The 17,823-nt window shown below is 41.1% G+C and overlaps 1 protein-coding gene across 6 annotated transcripts in view; it reads right to left on the bottom strand.

The window, feature by feature from the left end:
- FOXK2 (forkhead box K2) overlaps positions 1–17,823 on the bottom strand; it is a 74,946-nt gene that overhangs the window by 3,263 nt on the left and 53,860 nt on the right. For all 6 annotated transcript variants that reach the window (XM_026120589.2, XM_064522451.1, XM_026120588.2 and 3 more), the window contains 7 exons: positions 10,715–10,909; positions 7,710–7,857; positions 7,115–7,261; positions 3,970–4,163; positions 2,981–3,156; positions 1,655–1,951; positions 1,174–1,383 (listed from right to left, as the gene is read on the bottom strand). In XM_026120589.2, the coding sequence (XP_025976374.2) occupies positions 1,174–1,383; positions 1,655–1,951; positions 2,981–3,156; positions 3,970–4,163; positions 7,115–7,261; positions 7,710–7,857; positions 10,715–10,909 (1,367 nt within the window). The remainder of the gene's footprint in view (positions 1–1,173; positions 1,384–1,654; positions 1,952–2,980; positions 3,157–3,969; positions 4,164–7,114; positions 7,262–7,709; positions 7,858–10,714; positions 10,910–17,823) is intronic.

The following is a 17,823-nucleotide window of genomic DNA, read 5'->3' as shown; positions in this document are numbered from 1 at the left end:
AAATACATCAGAAAATATTTAGCCAACACAGACAGCTTCACTACAGCTGTAAAGCAATTTGCTCTTCTATGTCAACACAGTCATTCACCATCTAGAAAGGAGACAGTCATGGAGATGGTTACTTCTGAATAAAATGTGTTTCAGTTTTCAGAGTCAACAACAAAGACAAAAAGAATGTAATTTTTACTTTTAAAATGTAATTTTCAGTGTATTTCACATGACTCAGCTCAATTCACACACCACCTTCTGACAAAAAAAAGCATGTATGAAATCGGATGCCAACTGATTTTGCTTTACTGAAGCTGGAAATGAAGTGGAAGCAGAACGCTGACCAAACTTGTACCAAACTTGCATAGGAAAACCAATGTTATGGATGGAAAAACAGCAAAAAGGAATCAAAACAAATCATTTGCTCCATCAGCAAGACTTCAGAGCAGAAATATATGTAATAAATTGACTTAATAGCCTAAAACTATTCCCATAAACCTCTTTTATGACAAGTTACTGCAGTATCAGGTAACGTTATCTCAAAGCAAAACTGTTGAAACAAATTATGCTCCCCTGCAAACCAAAACTGAACGTATCTGTGCAAGTTGTGATGAAGTTGGTACTGCTACCCACTCAGACTGCTGAGTCTGAGAAGGGAAAGACGGCATTCAGACAGACAAGAACAATCTCAAAATCTTACAGAACGCTTGTCAATTTTAGTATCTTGCTCTTCTACAGTTTCAATAAAAACAGTGGAAATAAAACAACAGTCCAAATAGCCAGCCCACAAGCCAAGTTTTGTCTTGTTTTCCTTTTGGCTGGTTCTCGACCAAACCACCTGGGGAGCAGTTACCATTTTAATTGCATTGTTTTACAGGAACTTCTTTTAAAACTTGTTTTTATTCTGGGTTTACTGAGAAGGGAGGATGGGCTGTCATCACTAAGTGCATCCCTATAATGACCCAAAGAGAACAAATAACTGTGCAGGTAATCATCAATGAAAAGAAACATGAGTTCTTACCAAGAGGGAGGAAACACTCTCTTACAAGGTCGTAATCTAATTTTTTTGGTGCAATTTAGATAGTTTTCAGTATAAAAGACATGAGAACAGAATTCAAAAACACTGGCCACCTGGAACAGTTTTAACGCTTGTAAAGCACGAGAATGTTTCGATACAATACGCACCAGTGTTGCCTTGTCCTTGTATCGCAGTGGTGATAGGTACTATGTGCGTTCCGTTCTGTGTTACAGTTTTTATTGGTAGCTGGTGTTGACCTAGAGGTGCCTGTTGCACTATAGTAACTGTCTGTAAGGGTGTGGGCTGAGATGTCTGAATGATACGACTAGCAGCTCCTATTGTAGCATGACTAATAGCAGGTATAGGCTCCACTTTAACTGAAACACAGAAGATAAAACGCCGTCAAAACAAGAAAGTGTCAAAACCCAACATCACTTGATTTTATCAAATCAGATCTTCAATGAGAAAAGTATTCTGCTTTATTAGTAGCCTCGACATATCTGAGAAGTTATGATGCAGGAACATGAGAAATCATGCAAAAAACTTCAGTTTAGTCAAGCATTTCAACTGTTCACCTTGAAGTACATTTCAAACACTAACCCTTTGGTATAAAGAGCTACCGAAACAGCCGACCCTGTGCGCTCTCACCTTTTACTTCCTTGTGGTCTCCATTCTCTTGAGGTTCCACCTTGGGCTGGGTTACCATCGCAGCTTGTGTCACTACCGCCTGTCCAGCTACAGTGTAAGTGTTTGCTGGTGCTAATCCGCTCACGTTTGTGACAGACACAGCTGGTATCTGGTGAACAACATGAACTGTCTGAACTACAGGCTGCTGGGATGTTGTCGTCGTCACAGGAGTCGCAACAGTGTAGGTGACGGGTTTAATAGTTTGTGGTAGCTGCCGTTGTACAGTAATTAAAACCGGTTGGCTAGAGAGAGGTGACCCTATCAAGGAAACGATAAAAATTAGGCTGCCAGTTTGAACGATTTCTGTCCAGGCAGTCATCCTTTTAAACTTAACGCTAAAGCCTCAGGGATTAACCACCTCCTTGACTGATGCTGCAATGATCCAAAAGATAAAACTGGACAATAAAGATTACGGCACGCAGCTATCCTCAGCCACATTTTTACAATAAATGCTGCATTAGCACAGTAACACCGGTATGCCATCCCCCCCCCGCTGCAAGCGCAGCTATGCTGCCAAAGCTATGTTTAATATTTTTTTAGTAAAACTACTTTCCATAGATGAGAACTAGTATGTGCTTCGGGTGTTTTGTGGAGCACTTCTGCAACAGCCCACCTCGCAGCCTCCTGGCCAGGACAGCCTGATCACCGCTGCTGACCGTGTTTATCTTTGCCACAGAAAACACTGGAAATATTAAGACGGTCGCTGCAATTTTTTGGGGAACTTCACCAACAAAATGGATGGAAAAACACGCATCAACTAAAATAACTGAACGAAGAATCCCCTTTCCTATTATGCCCTCTCCCCCATTTTAGGAAAATTCTTGTCATAGATTTATTCTTTCCCCCTTTAGCCTTTCGATTCTTTCCACCCCCAGTTTTGAAAGGATGAAACGACCACAAACACATCCTACTGTGAAACAAGACGTTTGCGTACTACTGTAAGCCATGCCCTAACGTTCATTTGTTTTCTCTAACCCAGAAAGAGTATGTTTCCAAAGGAAGTGACAATTGTTAAAAGACCATACGGTCCTACAGGGGACAGCAGCACAATCTTTGCTTTCCAACGAAGGGACCGAGGGCTCTGGAACAACATGTAGACAATAAAGTCTGTACGTCCGCAGACAGTACTTACCGGGCACGTTCACATCTTTCTCAATGCTTCGCTCTAAACGTTAACACGTTAAATATTTTACCGGCGTTTTGGTGTACGTGTGAAGTCTCGGTAACTTTAACACATTAGCCCTCTCCCACCTCCAACCCGCGAAAGCTCTTTTCAGGACGTCTCACCTGGGGCACTCTGTGCAAATCGCGCTTCTTGTATTACTGCTAGTTTTGGCTGGATAGCACTAGGCTCAGGCTCCATGGGGACCGGCGATCCTTCCCTGGACAGGCTCTCGGGGGTCTGGACTCCGCTGGAGTGTGCGGACAACACTCCCGAGTGATTAGGAGAGGCTGGGGCACTTCTGTATTTGAAAAGGAAAGCAGCAGCTGATGCGTTTTAACTCCGGCACTGTGAAAGACGAGCGACCTTGCTCTAAAGCGCCCGTACCATGCACTGCCCGCGGGGGGCACCTCTGCCTTCCGCAAGCGCAGTTGTGCTCATCGACACAATTTCCGTTACCCACGAACCGAGTTTAAAAGCAAACTCCAGCGAGAGTTAACGGCATGGAAGGGGCCGGATGCTTTCTTGGGGAGACTGTCTAAACAATCTGCGAAACATTAACAACGTTTCTTCTGGTGGGGAAGAACGATGAGCAAACCTCAGCCTAAAGGGCAAGTCAAAAGCAAATCTGCCCCAGCAGGAAGGCTTTAACTTTACACAGTGGATAATTAAAACCCACATTATTTCCCCCATCACAAATACTGCTTAAACATTATCAAACGACATGCATACTTGTCGCTTCTAAGTTTAATAAAAAGGTAGCTGGTGTTTGGTAATTTTCTTTGCAAACAGTTTTAAAATGCAGTAGATGGCAGTTAGAAATTAAAATTAATTCTGGGAGGAAAAAAAAGGGTACAGCAAGCCTTGCTTACATTAATAATCTGGCAATTACTTATGCAAATGGAGTCAGTTCAATAAGACAAAACACAAGCAATTAAAAAAAAAAAAGCCTAGTGTACGGGGCAGCCTTCTAGTAAATCATACAGAATTCAAATACCGAGTCTGGATGAAATTAAATTACTGAACTTGCGACCGTATCCAAAACTATCGAGTCTGCATCAGCCTGGAGATTAAACAACAGCCATAGTCTTTGCGTTCATCTGGTTTTCCTTACCTAGAAGAGAGTGGTCCCAGAGGGGTTCTAAAGCAAGGTACTCCCCTAGGCCGCCTTTTCCTAAAAGCCTGCTCTATTAATTTGCTTTCAGAGGCAGGGTCTATCCTCCAGAATGAGCCTTTGCCTGGTTCTTCCTGGGAACGCGGTACTTTGATGAAATAACGATTCAGAGAGAGATTGTGACGTATTGAATTCTATGGAACATAAAAAAATATGTAGAATTCATGTAACTTTTTCAAGGCAGAACGTGGCCTACTGCAGCAGTTTGTGCCCTAGGAGACTCGGGGTTCAGCTCGTAATTCCTTAATGCAACAGGGCTTGAGCACTACAAAGGCAGTGCCGTAAAGCTGAAGAAAGGCCTCTTGCATTTTTCCAGTCTTTCCCAACAATTAAACAACAGTACGCTAACGAGGTAATAACAGGAATCCCATTTAATTCCCTAGTGAGAAACACGGTGATTGCAACGAGCTGTTAGAGCACTACCCATATTTGAGCGTAAAGCAGTGTAAAAAAAATGAAGAATTAGCAGTCCTCATACACCCCCCTTCCCCAGGCGTCAAAGAAACGCCAGACCGTTCAGAGAGGACTGCTGAAACACAGCGTATACTGATGGTGTTCTCCTACGACAATCCTCTGTTGCAGCTCCGTAATACCTGACGAAAAGGTTAAATTGCAGGAGTCCCAAACGCAGCTGGACTGTTGGGAGTTCGCCCGCAGTCCAGTCTGCCTCAAAGACGCCAAGGATTTAGCGTGTCTAGAAAAACAATATATGGCAGCAGGTCCTAATGCAGCTCTTCAGCGAGACCTTCCTATGCCACTCGAGCTTGCACGTTACTCTATCCTCACTTCGCTGTAACGCACAAAACTCGTGAGAGAGATTTAGAAAGCTGCTAACGCTCTAAAGCAAGTGGCCGTATCTATGCGTGCCTTTGTGCACATCCTATCTTTCAAATGGATAAATCCAAAATCTTTGGGAGTATTATCACTGAACCAGAAGAAAGGAAGTTTAAGTATATATACTGAAACAGTGAGGGGAAGAGAAGCAGAGAAAAAGCTTAACATTAACAGAAAGTCTTCAAAATTTGCAAAAATCAAACACAAATTCCTTTCTCAAGGCCAGTTTTTTAAATGTCCGAGTTCATGACCTTGATGGCAAGTCTGGAAAACTTAAAGCAATGATAACCATGTATGGTTTCTTAAATGCAAACTGATAAAACCAGGGAAATGGTTTTCCCTGCCAAAAAGTGAAACAGAACTAGAAAGATGCCAAGAACGTGTTTATGAATTGCATTTATTTCTCCATATGCGAGAATAAAAGAGTAAATCCAAAAGTACCTGCTAAAGTAAGTCCACTGAGAGGAGTCAAGTCCTCTGCAAAATCAGGTTTTAATATAACAACGGATATGAATACCTCAATACTGCTTATGGAGGTACACAATTTGGGTACTACATACATATATGTACTGTATGTTTTGAATAATGTGTATATGTAGTCTCAAATATTATTTAAAGCATCAATCCTATAAGTTACCTTAACTGTAATCTAATACCTGATGCCTAGAAGCTAGCATGGCTATCGAGGCATGAGGTACACCCGTTAGAGCTAGAGCAGGGTTTTATGTGACTGGTGACTGAGCAGCATCTGATTTTCAGCTTTTCAATTGCTTTTATAAATAGGTGCTAATTATTCCGGAACATAACGTGTGCCTGCGTCTACCACCTTGTTTGTGCTAGGTCTTATACATCTAAACACGTACACTGATCTAAGGACCAATTTTTAAGCTACGTATTACACCATATGCAGGTATTTGGTTGATGCTCACGTAAAGGAGCATTATACCCACGGATATTCAAGATATTTCAGGAGAGTAAACAAAAAGCACACAAAAGTTTTAAAACCTTGGTCCTACTGATAAGGGAGATCTGCTGGTACAAGTGCAGCCAGGACTCTGTTGCCTGTGTGTGAAAGGGGGCAATTCAGACTACTAGGTACTTCCTAGGTACAAGAGCTAAGTCCTATACTAGCTAAATCATTAGCAAAAGTTAATAAAAGTGACGTTCCCAGCTAACCTTGGGATTCGTGCAAGAGCGGTTCCATATAAGCCCTACGACAAATAAGCGCATGATTAGTATTTAAGATCTGCTCCTCTGCCGAGGAGGCCTGTACTCTTTAGTCTTCTGCCTGCACAGCAAGCAGAGTGTTAACGCTTCCCCCTTGCTCCCCTCCCCCAGGCTCTCCAAATTTTACTTCCCTGAAAATAACTTCAGGGCATGCCTCTGCTGCAGAGCACGACTGCACCAAGCAGCAACCCAGTGAAACCGATACTTCGTGATCGACAGCGCGCTCTGAACGCCGCACGGCCAAACCGGCCGGGCCTGCTAACTGCGCTCTCCCGTCCTTTGCCGCGACTAAAAACAGCAGCAAAGGCGCTGAACCTTTAACGCCTATCTGGAAAGAGTGTGCCAAACTGATTCACGCTCAGTCAGTCATGCTGGCAAATGCCGAGGTTGGTCTCTTTCAAAACAAAGAGGAAGCAGAAATTAATTTTTACAGGATTGAAGGTCTGGTCCAACTCAGCAGGGAAACGAGCAAGTTCACAAGCGGACAACGTTGCACACATCCGAAAGGGCACTTAACAGTGCAAGGGAACAACAGGTAATAAGTGCTCGCTCTTTCTCCGTACTGCATGGTCAAGACCACCGTTTTCAAATAAATCTGAACGTGTAACATTTGATATCTTAATTTTATCTTCAGATAAGAATACACATATGCACACAATTATAAGTTGCAGAACACAACTACGTTCCTGGATAGCATACGTATATTCAAATCCATGGTACTGGCTGTGCTTTTCTTCCACAAAAGTCTGCCTGTATCCCTACTAGAGGTTGAGTGAATACCATTTCATCAATAAAGCAATGTTTCAGGTACAGAATAATTTAGATTCTCGACTCTGTTGGAGACCTTGCAATCAGGAAAAAAACAACACACAAAAATTTTAATGACCCATTCATATGACAAATTAAGAGGGGCTGTTGGGCTCAAACACAAAATAAATGTACATGTTTTACAGATTGCCCATGGCCCTTTATAGCTGCCAACATTACTAACAACTAAAAAAAACATGCCAGATATCAAATTTACCTGCCAGCCCTTGTCTGCTGTCCTGTAGTACGGATAATTTTTAGTTATGTGCGTATAAATTCCATTTAGTGTAAGCTGCTTATCAGGTGCCATTGTAATTGCTTGTACTATTAACTGTGCATAGGAGTAAGGTGGCTTAGAGTCGTCCTATAGAAGGGGGAAAAAAAAAAAGTCTGCATCAATAAACTTTGAAGATATATACACCCCTTTCTAAACTAAAGTTACAAAACCCAATTAATTTGATTTAAGGCACTTCCAGACAAACAAAATCTTGAAACAGAAGCAGCTAATAAAATTTAGCTCTTCTGATTAGCAGTATGCAAGATAACCACAAAATCTGCAGAAACAGACATTAAAGAATGTTAATTTTCAAGTGTCTATAAACAACTATATTATTAAAAATTAATACAGACCCTCCCCCAAAGGGGGAAAATATCAAAACAAATGCCGCATCTGATCACAAAACCCTCTATATTATTTTTGAAGTCTTCAAAGACAAATTACAGCTTCGCGCAGATAGTTTGGCTAACAAAATCCCAAGGTATTACATTCGCTTCAGACTTTATTTACGATTTTGATTTCAAACAACGCTTACCTTTGGGCTATCTCCACCCGATGCTTCCTTGTCATTTTCTGACTGTGAATTGTCAGCCATTAAATGTAGGTCAGATGGTATTACACGACTCATTTTGTACCCTGAAGAGCCTGCACCACGGGGGCTAGATGGGCAGGAATTTGCAGCACTGTAGAGCATAAAAAGAAGATCCTACTATTTTGTTATACAGTATATCACCACATTACGTCTAATCAAAAAGCTCTTTTTGCAGAAAAGCCCACTACTAGAGCTTCCGGACTGCAGTTAAGTATCTGTCAGTATTTCCATTATAAATCCCATTTTCCAAGCGTTTCTAACTCATCCATAGGAATTAAAATCACTAGAGGAAGAAAGCTGTCAAATGAGACTCAGACATTCCTCCTCAAAGGAAAAAGGATTAACTGATTTATTAGGTTGCATTGTATCTGTGTAGAATTTGCTGACAGGAAAGTCCATTTTAACTACTTAAGCAACCACAAATTTTGGAGATGCTCCTTTAAAACAAGAAACAGACCTCGCATGAAATTTCTGCCATATGCTTGTATTCAGTCTGCTCAAAAAAGATCATCTCTCCTCGTGTCTATTTGCACACTGGAGAAAATAAAGCATTATAAGCCATGAGAAAAAAAGTTCTCTTATTTAAATAGAAAACTACATGATTTTAAGTGTTCGCATGCTTGTGGTATACAGACACATACATTTATATGTATAAAAATTACAGACATACCTATAAATACGATGCATTAGCATCGACTCATCTAATTTTACCCAATATTAAGTCAACAGAGCAGACAGTGGGATATACTGTTACACAGCAAAAGTCACTACCAAACAAGCGGAAGCCATGGATCGTGATACCTGGTGTTTTGCTAAAAGCTAAAATCACATTTAGTTCAGATTATAACATTTTTCTAATAGTTGCCGCCCTGCCTTGCACAGTCCACATGACGTACAAAGATGGCTTTCTTCTACAGTTTCCGCTTTGTCACCAGGAAAGGGGCAGTCAGCGGGTGATGTCTGCCCCCTTCACCAAAAAGCTCTGGCAGTTCTCTGTAAGGACACGTATCTCTCAGCAATTTATAACACGACGGACTTCAACTTGGTCTTCGGCAATCCCTTCACCCCCCCCCCCCCCTCAAAAAACAAATTAAAGCCTGCTGTGCCCTCCAATCCTCATCTCCGGAGGGACTCTTTCCATCACTTGCACCTACAGTTTAAAACGTCGGTGAGAAAATAAAGCTAGAGAATGTTACCTATACCTATAAATACCTATATTTAGTATAATATATAATATAATATACCTATACCTTTATATAATAACACTTTAAGAAATTTCAACCTGCCAAATTTTCTTTGTTGCCTGCCCTGGGAAGTTTCTTGCTATGTTCCTTCACAAAGCTTGCCATGTTTCTGTATGTAAAGACTGGGTAGTCTGTGTATAAATATATATATATGTAAGAAAAAAACCCACCTTGAACTCAAGTTTCCCATCACCAGAAATCCTGCAGCGATGATTTGTTACTAGTGATATACTGTACAAGGAATGCTGGATTTCTGAAGTGTTGCATGGAAGAATCCTTGACTAGAGCCAAAAACGTGCAACTTTTTTTTTTTTTTTTTTTTTTAATATAGGTCACTGCTGTTCTATGTTTTCACATATCAACTGACAACATCCTACCGAGCTCACTTTAGCATATATTGACAAAGCGACACATATGGTATAATCAAAGCAAGTTTACAAGTCTTCTACCAAACAGGATGATTTGAAGAGAAACTGTCAAGCTTTGCTCTCAAAATAGATTCAACACTGTCTTTTTTTTTGTAATAAACTATAGCTCAACAGGTGCCTGAAAGCCCTGAAGAGGATTACAAAATTCATAGTGAAGCAAAGACTGTGGTGATATATGTGATATTATCTGAAATATTTATGAGCTGCTCTGTCATTTCTTGGGCAAGATATGATTCCCCTGACTTTTAATAAAAAAGCAAACCTGTTATACAGCCAAGTCAAGATCTCTTTTCTCTCTACTTCCACCATTTATATAGATCTCATTAAACACTACAGTATTGAGATCAAGATCTTGGCAAGCATGAAGGAAGTCACTTATCCTCATATTCAAATTTCATTAACAAAATCTACATTTTAAAAAAAACAAGCATATGATCTTTATAGTGCTTCACTCAAGTGAAGATACAGGATGTGAGAGAGAGGAAAAAAGCTTTCAAAAGCCTTTATGCAATTTTTGAAACATAATTTTCAGTGCATTTACATGAAGTTTTTGCTCCTGAGCTTTCTATGACTTTTAAAAATTTCATCTGAAGTCATTTTATGAATTTGTGAGGACAGCCAGCTTATGTTTAAGTGAATTTGATCCCCAAAAACAAAGGCAGATGACAGCTTCAATTACAACATTAACCAGGATAGCAAGTCGCAAACCCAAATTAACTTCCGCTGCAAAAGTTTTCCCTATACTAAACTCCTCGTATTACATTTAATAATTTTCAGTAAAACTTCCATTTACTTCCAGCAATGACTAATCAATAACAAATCCTCTCTGGTGTAAGAGATCAGTTTGTTTTCCATTGTAATGATTAATAATTGCTAAGAATAGCATTTTTTTGTGTTGATGAACCTAAGGAGACAGTGGATATCAAAATACTTCAGAAGGGTGTAATTTAGATTTATCCCATTCAAAGTATTCCCATAAGCATTAAAAAGTTAAATAAATAAATAAATAAATAAACAAAACTTTCTAAAGTATCTGGAATGCAAGAAATATTCCTTTGCTCTTCTAGGAGCCAGAGTCCTGAGCAAGCTGTTACGCTTTTAACAAATTAAATCTGAATATTAAAGGCTGTTCATGTAACTATCTGAATAGGCAGAAGAGCGGTAATTTTCTCCGAGGCTGATCACTCTGAGCTGCAACTTACACGTTAATGTATATGCAAAATACTTGAAATATATTCTATACATTTCCTATATGCAATGGGCAGGGCTGAAATACCTGATAGTTCCTGTGGGAGAAGGGAGAGGGCTGATCAGGTGAGCCATGTTGTCTGGAATGTTTATTGTTAAGGGAGAGATCTGGGGTTGCACAGGCTTCACTGGGGACTCCGGGGCCTCCTGTTTTTCTCTTTTGTCATTGGACAGAGCTGTGAACGTTATCTTGATGTTTGTGCTGGGAAACCTGAAAGTACAGCTGGAAAATAAAAAAAAAAAAGAAAAAAAAATATATAAACAACTTGTTTACTGGAAGTAGCAATTTCTGCGTAACTTGCACACGTCGCCTAACCACCTTTAAAAACAAAAGGTATGGTATCTCACGTGATTAGCTGTAAGCATCTGCGTTTTACAGATCGTACAGAAGAATCGGTATGACCAAAGATCTCCAAATAAGTGTTTTTAAAATCTGGAACAGAAATATAAATAAATTTGTACTTATTTGTAATGCACTGTCTCTACATTTCCTGCAGTTCATCCTGACCTTGCAACTATCCCTAAAAGACGATGCGAGGCCTTTGCTCAATGACGACACAGAACGGCTTTTGCAAATGAACTAGTGTGCCCATAATATCAAAATTAATCAGGAACATAAATGTCTGCAGATCTGAGGCCTACGCAGTTTCATGTACCGGCCTAACTAAAAGCGTCTTCCTAAGTCCCAAGTAAATTAACAATGTGCAAATGCTTTTCCCCCTTTTTTTTAATTTGCAAAAGATAATTAATGCACCTTTCAGCATTTTCCTTTCCACATCCCCGTACACAAGCATTTAGATGTTAACCCAGCTGAACCAAATAGGCTAGCTGTAACTTCTCAGTAAACAGACAGATCGAGCAAAGAAGCAGCTTCATTTTCTCCCAACAAAAGCATCCACAAAACCACAGTTCAGGTGACTTTACCATCTCCTCGCTCTTAATCAATCTGTTAGACTCCACTGGCCCCAAACCGCCAGTTATATTTATACACCTCTTCCCCACGATGAGGGCGGCATTGCCAATGGCACACATTACCTAGAGAGAAGCCTTAGAACATGGTTTTAAAAGCGATTCCTTTGGGCAGATCTAGTTTTATAAAGCAAGGAAACGACAGCACTCTGCAACAGGGGCAAGAAGAAACTTTGCTATAAATGCAGGACACACAATGTAAACAAAAGCGACCGCTACTCTGAAAAAATGCATTAAAAGTGGTGTAAGAATTGGAAGGAACACGCAACTGTAGAGTAGCCTTAAAAGCATGAAGACACTCACGCATTTTGTTTTTTCCCTTCTGAAAATTAATCTAAGTGTAGTTTTTAACATGCGATTGGGACAGCATGTGATTCGCACTACATTTCTCACCCCGCACACGTGTGCTGCGGTGACTTTTGTGTACCCCCTGCTAAGGAGGAGGAAGAAAGAGAAAGCGGCACTGCTGACCTGCCTTTCTGCTCGCAGTACGGAGCACGTCTGAATTTAACAGACGACCTATTTCCGAGACACGCTCAAAGCGCTAAATTAGGAACAGAATCCATGCCAAAAAACCCGCACATGCACTTCGGCAAGGAAGTGAAACAGACCCATTTCTGAGTGTTTTTAATCCTCAGGAACATCTCACTTTGCTTTTCCCCGTAGGAAGTATTTTCCTCTGTGTTGTTCTAGCAGCAGATGAAAGAGGTCTCAGCTGTTTTGCTAATAAAAAAACCAAGTGTCTTCTAAACACTGCAGGTAACCAACAGTAATGACAACGCTGCTCCTCAAGAGAATGCGAAGACGAGGGTGGCCAAAGGCATCCGTTTCGCCAAAGACCTAATCGCAGAGAGCAAGTAAAAATCACCGCGAGGAGCTGAACGGTGATACTTGCCTGACATGGAGACAAGTTTTAGGACGAGCTGCTCGACGTATTGCACGAGGCTATGCCAAACCTGCAAATTCAACTCGTTTAGATAAAACTTGTTTAGATAAAACCTTGTTTCAACTTAAGAGCACAGCAGAAACAGCCCAATGGAGTTTCTGATGCTCGTTCACTGCTCAGACTACTCCTCGCCTGGCAGGGGAGGAGGTGAGCTTCATGACTTCAACACAAGTACCAGAAATGTAAAAACACATAAAACGTATATATACTTCCATATAGGTATGTATATTAAAAAACTTTCTCACATTACTGCACTACCTTAATGTATTATTCCCCACCCCCACCCCGAGGCATCTTTTAGTAAATGGTAAGCTTCTCTATAGGCAAGACCGCGGCATGAGTACAGCGCAGAGATGCTGGCCTCAAGCGTTGATCAAGCACGAAAAAAGCCGGGAGCTTTGACTGATCAACTTACAGTCAGGAGATGTATTTGCAACCTGAAGGTGATGCTGTTAGTTTACAGCATTTCACACGCTGAGCTCGAAAGGACGGCGTTATTAAAGGCGGCACGTTATCCTTACAAACCGCTGCCCGGTTAGACCACGCGAACACCTCAATCTCCAGCTCATCAAGAGGCTGCATCTGTCAATGCGTTCATGCTTGCAAGCAGAACTTGATAGAAGCACCATTGTATTTTTTTTTATAGTTGAAACACAGCCAAAAGCAAAAAAAAGGAGGGGGGTGTATACTAGCCAACAGATTTTTTTGAATATATTGCATCAATGCAAACACATTACATTACTTCCAAAACCAAACTGAGGGACACATTGGAGTCTGATCAGGATTAGGTCGTATTTGGCATGTTCTCTAGCTACCTGTAGTCATACTGCAAGCTAATCAAAAAGCAGAGGGCACAGAGCAGAGGCCGGCTCGCTCCTGCCCACTGCAGCAGGCTGAGATTAATTTTATTCCCTGCTTAAAGTGCTTACAGTGGTTTCACGATGCACGACCGCAGTACAGTTGCAACAGAAGAAACGCATCCATCTAGGTATCTAAGGGATGCTTTTTAATTGATTTATCAGTATCATTTTAGGCATTTCGGAAACAAATATTCACAGTATCCACATTTAAATTATTTTATACATTTATTAAGAAGAGTGCTTATGCTGTACTTTCTACAGAGCATGAAAAAGGAGGACAAACAACGTACAACCCAAGAAACTGCAGCAGAGGCGACAGAGTTACAACGCAACTCAAGATCCTACTTATTCTTTTACAAAAGCTCGTTCTGGGTTAGCTACTGGAAAGGATGAGGGGGGAGAAAACGGACAAGTAGTATCAAATCATATCAATTTTTTCCCAAGAAACAAGAACTGTTACCATCTCTACAGCGGGCAGAGCAACGGAGACCTGCCAGTCTAGGCATTACCACTATTTAAAGAGTTTAGCAGCTTTGCAGGGTGCCACATAACAGGCTCATGGGAAAACGTACGCAGTTTGGTTGCATTTGTCACATCGGTATTTCTAATATTTGCCTACTTTCCTTCAGCAGTTCTGCCCGTACTGCAGGGAAAAGCTAGTTATACATCTGCAATTCTGCTAAATGAAAATATCAACCAATTCAAAACCAGGCATTCAGTCCTCTCTCAATTTAAGAGCAAAACCATGAAAATAAGAAAACGCTTTCCTCCCCTGATTCACGCCTCACTACGAAACCCAGTGCTTCAGTATCCCTTCAGTTATCCCATTTTAACTGTCTTTTAAAAACTGAGACAGAAAATTGGACGCAAGCTGCCCTCCGACATTTCTTGAATCAGCACCTGCATATTTTAGACTGAAATAGCTTTTAGGGGTTCAATACCGGCAACTCCCCAAGCCGTGGTAGCTACAACTCTATAGCTCAGTTCTTTTTACAGCAACACAGCTGTTGCAACACCAGTAACTTCACAGATCCCCCTGTATTTTAAACAGACCTACAAGGATAACAAGACGACAGCTTTGAAACTCCTGCTGGTTTCCGGAAAGCCAGGGAAAGCTTCAGCTTTTGATGTTAAAAAGCTAACGCCCACAAAACAAGAACCCAGTCAGGCTTTTGGAGATTGTTTTTGTCAACTTTTGACTTCAAATACCTGAAGTGCAAGGTGTGGGTAGTTCATCTCAAACAAAAACTGAGATAATTAACAATACCTGTACCACTAGACAGGGTTTTTTTTTCTACTTAGGTTTTGACAGTATAGCAGGCAGTGATGATACTTTCATACCTCCTTCTCCAACCCTATTTTGATTAGGGAACTAAGAAATCACTGTACTGAAAGATACGGCCTCCCTTCCATGGAAGGATTAATTCTATAACCCAGATTTATCTTTTTTTTAAAATAAATAAATAAATAATTTTTTTATTTTTTACTTTAAGGATGGCTTTCATCCCTTTTCTAGTTTCTCTTGCCCCTTTAATTCTCACTCAGGACTTGGGTGTTCGCTGCAAGCTGCTAAGGTCCCTTCTGCCACCTGTCCCAGGTCACCGCAAGGCAACAGCACGCACGCTGCTCCTCCAGGCTGGAACGCTGCCCCCGGGTCCCGCGTCCGCCGCGTCCTCACAAGGCACGCTTTCAAATGAAATCCGAGGCCCGCACGTCAAAGCTGGGGGGCAGCCGAACGTCCACGGGTAGGACTCTCGGCTAGTTAGTGAATTAGTGAATTTCCATACGCAGGAACATAGGGCGCAAGTGCAGCTTTTCGCTCTCTGCTGCTTCGTTTCTTATTGATTTCATCACAACAGATTATTAGGAAATTAATTCTGAATTAGACCACAGCTAACTATTAGTTCAGACAGAGTTGTAAATAAGCAAGGGCTAAAAGATGACTCCCTATAAAAACAGTTGTAAATGCTCTGGAGAAAAAAAGCTCTAAAAAAAGTACAGTTACATGTAAATTATTTAGTCTTTATATATAGTGTGCATATTGTGCTGTTACAGGCTCAGGAAAGAGAGGTCTTGGCAGAACGAACTGGAGCTGGTTCCCCTCGCAGGCCAAAATGACACACGCAAAAATACTACGAAACCTGGAAGAGATGTAACCCATGTCTTGGAGATGCCTGAAAGCAGGAACTTTTGCTGCCTCGGAGGAGAGCAGCAACTCCCTTCGCCCAGCCAAAAGCGGCTACTTCCCTCCACCTACCCTTTGCTACACAAACCATAATTGCAGTGTCTGACTTTATCACTTTCTGAACCGTACACCAAAAGCTTTCTGATTATCCCATGCTAGGAACATGCATACTAAATTATTCGCTTTCAGAATTTATTTAAGACTTTGGCCTGTGTTTAACTGAGCTGTAAGTCCATACTGCAGCACGTTTCCAGGAGAGAATCGTCGTCTTTAGACCTAAACGGAATCAACAAAAGTGTCATTTATTAAAAAGATGAATTAAATTAAACTGCTTTAAAGTAGAAGCAAAATTTTAAGATATTCTTTCAAAGCATCTGTTAAAAAAACCTGGAGTTTCATACTAACAGCGAAGGTAGATTTATAACACCATCCAAAGAGCCACAATATCAAGTAGTCCCTGGTAAACTCTCAGCCTTAAATGATTGCTAATAAAATACAGGTTATTTATTTGAAGAAGATCCATGCAGATTTTTATAGTGAGCATTTCCTTGAGTCTTGAACAGAAATAACTGTTTAGAGATTGTTTTACAGAGTCTTTTCTCAGAATTACAAAAAAAAGGTCTTTCCACAAAACTTATCCATAATTCAATCATAAGAAAAATGCTAAGGCTATGGGAAATTTTAATAATGGATACTCTGAAAAAAGGCGGTCCAGTATATTGCAATACTAGTCACATGAATTATTTTCTTCTTTTCCTAAACAAAGAACTTTCTTGATGGGCACTTTCTTACTATAGCTTCTTTTTCATCTACTCAACGTATACCCACGTGCTCCTATCAGAAGTTTTAGCTTTATGAACTGTTATACATTACATCTGTAAAGCTTTCTACATGGTTGGTAATGGATGGTAGTAGTACACATTTCTCCCCACCAATTCTTAGGAAAAAAATAATAATAATTTCAAAATAAATTTACTTCCAGAATTTCAACTAGAAGAACATAAAGCAAGTTTTTAAGGCCTTTCTGCTCACGACTGACCAAACTCTGTGCAGCAATGGGAAAAGCCACCCCAGCAGGAGCACAGCATCACATCCTACGAGCACAGCTCCGTGTACCTACACACACGGTCTTCGGATGGAGTCTTCCTCTGCCCTGCCTCCATGGGTTTAAACCAAGTCCTGACTTGGCACTCAGTTAAGTTTGGCTATTACTAGTCAGGACACTTCAGAAGGTACTCGAAAAGCAGCAGCTATTTCCTCTGGAGAGCGACTCCTGACCTTGCGCGTGTTCCCCTTAATTCTCTGTATCCCTCGCTATTGGTTTGCAGTGGCCAAAGATCAACCGTTGCAGAGCACGTCCTCCACAGACCATGGTGAGGGCTCTGCCACCATCTCGTCCTCCAATGCTGCAAGCAGGGAAGGAAAAGAAAAATCAGATTTTTAAACTAGCAGGTAAACTAGCAGTTAGTTTTATTGCTTTTTTTGTGCACTGGGTGCTTTTCTCAAGTATTTGCGTGTTTTCAGGCACACCACCATCGTTCACACAATGCCATGAACTGCTATGAAAACCGACCCTGAAGGGGTATCTCACATCTGCCTTAAGAGTCAAAAGCGAAGACCCACACGTTGCCAAGCCCGATAAAATACGCAGCAGCCTCACGTTAACTCGAGCTGGTCAACTTTACAGTCTTAGAGAGGCCGGCAGCAGGAGCCAGTCGTACGTCAACGGTGCCCCCACAAAACACCTCAGTTGGGCATTTCCCCGCTCAGGTTTTAGCAAGCACCTAAGAAGTTTGCAGAGCTGCTGGCGGTCCTTACAGGAACGGTGCTAAAAGGATCTGCAACATGCTTGTCGGTGCCCTAAGATGATCCGACAACACAAGATTATGGGCGATGACGGGAATATTCCCAAACTCCAAGCATCACGTGCCAAACACGTAATGAACATGTATTCTGGTTGGAAATGGATGTTCAATTCTTCTTTCCCACCTAAAGAGGTAACAAGAGAAGCAGCGGATGCTTAACCCCATGTTCACCACAATTTCTCTAAGAAAGGACATTTAAAAGTCAAGACCGAAAAAGACGTGTGCTTAAATTGTCCAACTATGACAAATTTTACTGCAAACGTAATTGAGGCTGTTAGCAATTTAATGCTGATCTCACCCCCTCCCCACACT

The sequence above is a fragment of the Dromaius novaehollandiae genome, chromosome 18, assembly GCF_036370855.1.
Source record: "Dromaius novaehollandiae isolate bDroNov1 chromosome 18, bDroNov1.hap1, whole genome shotgun sequence".
NCBI lineage: Eukaryota > Metazoa > Chordata > Aves > Casuariiformes > Dromaiidae > Dromaius > Dromaius novaehollandiae.
The sequence above is the reverse complement of the archived record's forward strand: the minus strand, read 5'-3'. Positions and strand labels throughout refer to the sequence as shown.